The sequence below is a fragment of the Ricinus communis genome, chromosome 4 (genome assembly GCF_019578655.1).
Source record: "Ricinus communis isolate WT05 ecotype wild-type chromosome 4, ASM1957865v1, whole genome shotgun sequence".
Taxonomy (NCBI): Eukaryota; Viridiplantae; Streptophyta; class Magnoliopsida; order Malpighiales; family Euphorbiaceae; genus Ricinus; species Ricinus communis.
Genome location: NC_063259.1, coordinates 3158596 through 3166305, shown reverse-complemented (window position 1 = coordinate 3166305; position 7710 = coordinate 3158596). Strand labels below are relative to the sequence as shown.

The following is a 7710-nucleotide window of genomic DNA, read 5'->3' as shown; positions in this document are numbered from 1 at the left end:
CTGATTTTAAAATTTACCAAAAATTGATATAATATAATTATTAGATAATATTAATTTAAATAGTACTTATATTATTTGATCATTAAAATATTTCATCAAAAGCTCAAAATACCCCCGAAACTATAATATAATTATTCATTTACCAAAATACCCCCGAAACTATATGAAAATTAAAAATAAAAATTTACGGGTATCACACCCTCCCCCCTTAAAACAATTTGTCCTCGAATATAGAAGGACCCAAGCTTACCTCAAGATTGAAACAAATGAAGGTGGGAATCTCTCATCTCCTGCTCAGTTTTCTAGGTACACTCCTTAGTAGAATGATTCTGCAACAACACCTTAACCATCGGTATAAGCTTAAAGCACAGTTAGCAAACTTAAGTATCCACGATCATGACTGGCCACTCTTTGGAAGTCAAGTCTTCGCTCACTTCCACATATTGAGGTTGCAACTCGTGCGAAGGGTCCAAAATGTACTTCCCCAACATGGATATGTGAAATACTGGATGCACATGCGAGAAATTAGGCGACAAGTCTAACTTGTATGCTACCTCTCTAATCCTGTCAATAATCTCAAGGGGTCCCATATAACAAGGGGCCAACTTGTCTTTCTTAGAGAACCGCATCACGCCTCGCATAGGGAACACCTTCAGGAATACATACTCCCTAACACTGAACTCCACATGCTTCCATTTCGGATTTGCATAACTCTTCTGCCTATTAAAAGCTGTCTTCAATTGCTCACAAATACTAGGAATCTTCTCCGAAGTAGTTTGAACCAACTCTGGACTTGCTAACTTCCATTCGCCAACTTCTTCATAACACACCAGAGATCTGCACTTCCTGCCGTATAGTGCCTTGTAAGGAGCCATCTCGATGCTCGTATTGTATCTATTATTATAAGAAAAATTAATCAATGGAAGGTACCAATCTCGCTGACTACCAAAATCTATTGCACACATCTAAAGCTTATCTTCCAAGGTCTGAATTGTCCTCTCCGACTGTCCATCAGTCTAGGGGTGAAAAGTTGTGCTGAAGTCTAATCTAGTACCAAGCTCTTCTTGTAGCTTCCTTCAAAACCTCGAATGAATCGCAGTCCCCTGTCAGACACTATAGAGTCAGGAACGCCGTGAAGACTGACAATTCTCTCCAGCTACAGCCTGGCATACTTAGCCACGGAATAAGTAGTCTTCACAGGGAGAAAGTTTGCTGACTTAGTCAATCGGTCCACAATTACCCAAATAGAGTCGTAACCAGCCGAAGTCTTGGATAAACCTGACATAAAATCTATGGTAATCCTTTTCCATTTTCACTCCGGTATGGGAAGCGGCTGCAATAACCCTGACATCTTTTGGTGCTCCAACTTAACATCTTGACATGTCAAACACTTGGAAATAAACTCTACCACATCCTTTTTCATCCCATTCTACCAATAAATGCTTTTTAAATCATTATACATCCTGGTAGAACCTAGGTGGACGTTGTAAGCGTTGTACTGAGCCTCTTCTAAAATCTCCTTCCCGAGATTATCCACATCGGGAACACACAGTACCGCCATCATATATAACAAAATCATTAACTCGATCCTGCTACACTTCTTCTTAGATTTTTTCTAATTGCGGATCCTAATTTTTAGCTAACTTAATTCTGTCAACAAGTACAGACCTAACCCTGAAATGTGTCAACAATGCTCTGATTCCAATACCTCCATTTATAACCCTTGGTTGTACAACTCATGGAACTCTTTGGTTAGAGGTCTCTTCTCCATGCTAATGTGAGCAAGGCAACCTGCAGACTTCTTGCTTAAGGCGTCTGCCACGAGATTTGCTTTACTTGGATGGTAGAGAATGATACAATCATAATCCTTCAGAAGCTCCAACCATCTTCTCTGCATTAGATTCAACTCTTTCTGATAAAATATATACTTCAAGCTCTTATGATCCGTATATATCTCGCACGTCTCCCCATAGAGATAGTGCCTCTAGATCTTAAGGGCAAAAATTACTGGTGCCATCTCCGAGTCATAAGTAGGATAATTCTGTTCATACCTTTTTAACTGCCTGGATGTATGAGCCACTACCTTACCATGTTGCATCAAAAATACAACCCAAACCCACTCTACAAGCGTGACAATACACTGAGAACCCACTAGTCCTAAAAGGTAAGGTCAACAGTGGAGCTGATGTCTAACAACCTTTCAGCCTCTAAAAGCTCCTTTCACATGCATCAGTCCACTAGAATCTGACATTCTTCTGAGTCAGCCTAGTTAAAGGCGCTGCTATCCTCGAAAAATGTTGCACAAATCGATGTTAATAGCCTGTCAATCCCAAAAAGCTAATCTCTTTCACTGTGGGCGGTCTCTGCCAATCAGTCACCGCTTTCACTTTCTTGGAGTCCATTTAAATACCCTTTCTAGACATAACGTGACCCAGAAAAGCTACACTTTCTAACCAAAACTCTCACTTGGGGAACTTAGCACACAACCGATGCTCCCTCAATGTCTGAAGTACCATTCTCAAATGCCACACATACTTTTCTTTGCATCTAGAGTACACTAAGATATCGTTAATAAATACGATTACAAAAGTGATCCAAGAAAGGCTTGAACACCCGATTCATCAGATCCATGAAGGCTGCAGGAGCATTGGTGAGTCCAAACGATATTGCCAAGAACTCATAATGCCTATAACGCATCTTGAACGCTGTCTTCGGAATGTCCTCCTCGAGAATTTTCAACTAGCGATACCCCAATTGCAAATCAATCTTGCAAAAACATATGGCTCTCTAAAGCTGATCGAATAGAACATTAATACAAGGAAGTAGATACTTATTGCGAATTGTTGCTTTATTCAGCTGTCGGTAGTCAATATAGAGATGCAAGGTACCATCTTTCTCCTTCAAGAACAATACAGGAGCGCCCCATAGAGACATACTAGGTTTGATAAGACCTTTATCTAGAAGATCCTGCAATTACTCCTTTTGGTCCTTTAACTCTTCTAGTGCCATTTGGTAGGGTGGCATAAAAATGGTAGTTGTACCTGGTACCACATCAATGCAGAACTCTATCTTCCTATCAGGCGGTAACCCTAGTAACTCTTCTGAAAAAACATCGGGAAACCCACAAACCACAGGAATGTCTTCAACTCTACCTTTTTCTGCCAAGGTATCCCTAGCACCCACGGCGAAGCATCTGTTTACTGTAATGGCCGACACAAGATTCAATGGTGTAGGTATCTACACCTTTAAAATGAGACTGTGAGTGTCCTGGAATTCAAAAAGTCACTTACTTTTCCTGATAGTCCAACATGGCATAATGCATAGCCAACTACTCCATTCCTAAAATTACATCAAAATCCATGACATCTAACAGAATCAAATTGGCAATCAGATCTCGACCCTTAACTAACACTAGACACGACTAGAACACAACATTTGTCTTTAAGGCGTCACTTAACAGCGTAGTAACCGACATAGGAACCTGAAGTCTAACTGGTTGAACACCCAACCTTAAAGTAAAACTAGGAGATACAAAAGAATGGGTAGCCCCAGGGTCTAATAAAACTCTAGCCTCTGAAGAGCAGGCTAGAATAATACCTGACACCACAGCATTAGAGGCTCGCGCATCCTGATGGGTGAAGTGAACACTTTAGCCTAACCACATCCTGACTCCTGAGAGCCCGAAGCTTGACCTTGAACTCTGCCCCTTGATCTACCTTATAAAGGCTTGCCTCCAAAACCACGACCCCACTGGCCGACAAACTGAGATCCACCTTGAGAGAAACCAAGAGTTGTAGAAAAAGCTGGTCGGGCTACGCTAATAGATGAGCCTTGAGAGAATGCTGGCTGACTGAAATAATGAGGACATGCTCAAGCCATATGATCCATCTCGCTACACCTAAAATAGACTCCGCTAAAAAGTAGGCGCGGTCCTTGATGTGACCTACCGTACATTTGACAAGTGCTGGTTCTATAACTAAAACTGCTGTAACCAAAACTCTGCCCACTACCACTAAAGCCCTGTCCTGGCATAAATCCTCGGCTACACTTATGATTGTTTACCCTTCTTATGAGTATAGTAGCCTCTTTGTCTGGACTGCTGGTCGGAACCCTCGAAGTACCCTCCACTGCCGTAAAACGACACTACTGGTTACACGCTACTCTAACCCTTAGTCTTGGTCTTCTTCTTCCTGCCTTCATCAACCCCCTGGCCAAACCCCCACAGGGTCATCTCTATCTACCTAGCCATATCAGTGACCTTTAGGAAGCTGCTTCTCCTAGACTGGAGCAAGACTCGAAATGTACTTGCTATTCTTCTGCTCCTCAGTCCTTACAACGTAGGGCGTATATCTGCTCAGCTGCATAAATTGCCTATTGTACTCTGCCATTGATAGGTCTCTTTTAACCAGCCTCTCAAACCTTTCTCTATACTCCTGCCTTACATTGAAGGGAATGAAGTACTCTTTGAACCTATCCCTGAACTATCTCCATGTCATACCATCCAAAAAGTGACGGATGTAATCCTTGAACCATTGAAACTCTATCCCCTTCAGAGAAAAACCTACCAACTCGATGGTCCTCTTGTTTGAACAGCACAAATCCGGTGCTCATTTCTCCACCTCGTCTATAAATTCCAAAGGGTCCTCTAACACCCCATCAAACTCCATAGGTCTCAACTTAGTATATTCAGACATGGGGACCTCGTCCAGATTCTCAATAGCATACCTACTATTGCGGCTCCTTGAACCTTGAGTACCCTGTTGCTGTTGAAGGACCAAAAACTGCTCTAAGGCCCTCTACACCCTAGTCATACTAGACATAAAAGCTCCAATTAGGACTCCACCAGCTTTGGGTGCCTCCTGAACCTCACCTTTATTTTGTTGGACCGCTGCTCAAGGCCTACCTCGCCTATTTGTATCACGGGCTGTGATGTTGGGGCCGACTGGATAGAAACTTCATCTTGGGCCTCTTGGGCCATTGCTGCTGTTGCAACTGCTCGAGTCCTCGGCATAGCAAAAATTAAAAAATAAACAAACAAGATATCAAAGCGACAACACACTCTCGACCCTAACTTCGTAGTAGCTAAGGAAGCTAACCTAGGTCGAAGGAAATCTAAACCTAGGCTCTAATACCAACTTTGTCACGACCTGATCTGTGGGCCTATGACCAGCACTAGGGAATGGGTAAGCTTAAGGCCACCAAAAACTGTAGCAAGCCTAACTAACCAATAATTTAGATAAACTCATACATGAATATATACTACCTAAATAAACCAACAATTCATTCATATAATCACAACACAATTAAATAAATCCATCAGCTTGAGTACTTAGTAATTTTTCCATAGCTTTTAACAGACCAAGATAAAATGTAGGGTTTTAGGTCTTCTACCGCATGGAGTCTAGAGTTTCAAATAATTCAAAATGCAAAAGAAAGTAATTAATTACAATAGGCCCGAAAGGGGAAGGAAGTTGGGCTGTCAACAAAAAGTTGGCGGAGAACCTAGCTACACTTGAAAAATTAAAAATTGAGACTGTCAGTCTCGAGAGTGAGTTAAAATCATATATCCGAAAATAAAGCAGCCATAATTACAAAATTATTATTTAATACTATAGAATAACACAAAATGATAAATGCATGTCGTATCATGATTTTTAAAAATTGTAATTTTTAGCAAATACGGGACAAGTACTTCAACAGAACCCTAAAACCCTCCAGTTCTAGTAGCTCTTCGACTCTCTTATTCCAATAAGATTGGCAACCAAAGAGCAATGCTCGACCAGGCTCCTTAAGTCCAATTTGGTCACTTAATTACCAATACAGCCAGTGCCTAGAGAGAAACGCTTGATCAGGGACCTTCCTCCGGCAAATCAAAATTCTATAAGCCCAGAGAGTAGTGCTCGACCAAGGCACATCATCGAATATTCCTCTATTACCTGACTCAGATTTCCACCAGTGTGCACACGATCCTGATGCAACCCATCAAGTGGGATGTTTTATTGTTGTTTCATCGCGAGCCACAATGTACGTTAGCCTCAATAATAATATGTAACATGCTACTAAAATTAATTTGCAAAAGATGCAACGACATAATTAAATAATGCGATATTCATACTAATAATAATAATAGTTGAATAATAACAATAATAATGATAATGATAATAGTGAAAATAATAATCATAATAATAATAATAATAATAATAATAACAATAATAATATAGATGGTGAAGAAAATAAATTCACTATTATGTATACTATTAATCATACTATTTACTAACTAAATAGTTGCATTTAGATCCAGGTTTGGCATATGCAGTAGAATATATGACTTTAACTCACAGTTCTACCGAGTTCCACTGTTTGCTCCTACGCCTTGGGTGGAGCTGGCTAGACTGACGAATTATCTATTCACCAAAATAATTGAATTAATAAAATATTCATAATTTTTCCTAGGCCTAAACTCCTAGATTGGACTACCTAAAGAAATTCCAACTGACTCCGACTCGAAAATTCGGTAGAATCTCTCTTAAAATATGGAAGTTCTCCCCTTGTAAAACGGGTCCAGAACCTGCTAAAAACACTTCAAATAGTCTATAATTATTTAACAGAAGTCGGGCCACCAGAACCGCATTATTTTTCTAGACTCTGCAACACTACATAGTTCACAATATAATAATTATCAGTCCGGCAATAAATATTATTCCACAATTCAACACGCAAATAATTTAATTACCCACAGCCTCAATTTACAAAACCAAACAATGATTACCACTATAATTAATCCACAGTATTTCTATACTCAAGCTACTAATTAATTAAATTAATTTAATTAATTATTATAATAAACAATTATTGGACCAAATATCTTCTAAGAATTTATAAATAATTTATCGAACCCAAAATAAATTATACCGAGGCGAAAATTCTAAACTCTATGCGTTTGGAGAACACTAGGGTCCGGAAGCCAGTACCGCCAACGATATCAGATTTCGAATCTGGAGATGCTTATGCAATGCTTGAGCAGTTGGGAGTTGAAAACACTAAGATCACAACCAATTCTCGTTGGAGGATGCCGGATTCCTACTGGAAAGGCACTGCTGCGGTGAGACTATTCCTACTTCTAGCAAGGAAAAACGATGGGAAGCTTGACCTGGAGGTTTTCGATGGTGGGGAGTACGAATCCATCGTCGAATTTGTAAGGAAGGGGCAGGAGGGAGGAGCAACTCTCTCCCCTAGCTTGACGTCAACAGCGAGAAAGGAAGAAGAAGAGGGCGGTGCCAATTACAAGAGGGGGAAGGAAGAAATCTGCAATGGCTTATTGGAGGTGCAGGCAGTGGAAATGTGGATAGGGAGGAGGAGGAAGGGATGGTGTTATAGGAGGAAGAAGGAAAAGGGGATAGGGGGTTTTAATGTAATTTTTTTAAAAGGGAAAGATGGAAAAATGCAAATTAACCCCCCCCCCCCCTTTAAGTATATTGCTATAGTAACACCCAAATTATTTTTACATATACTTATTTACCCACTTAATTCTTATTCTAATAATTTAACACTAGTTAAACTCATAATAGCGATGATATCTATATAAGATATATAAATTCTTAATATTTTAGGTAAATTAAATAAACGTTAAATATAAAATGAGTATTTTAAATAAGCTAATATAAATAACATTGATTTACTCATTTAAACCACAAAACTGAATATAAAATT

At 39.7% G+C, this 7710-nt stretch overlaps 1 protein-coding gene across 1 annotated transcript; it reads right to left on the bottom strand.

Annotated features, from left to right (window-relative positions):
• Positions 1-380: 380 nt before the first annotated feature.
• On the bottom strand, positions 381-875 carry LOC107261326. The gene has a single exon (XM_015719841.2). The coding sequence runs from the start codon at positions 873-875 to the stop codon at positions 381-383; it is 495 nt and encodes a 164-aa protein (XP_015575327.2).
• Positions 876-7710: the final 6835 nt, after the last annotated feature.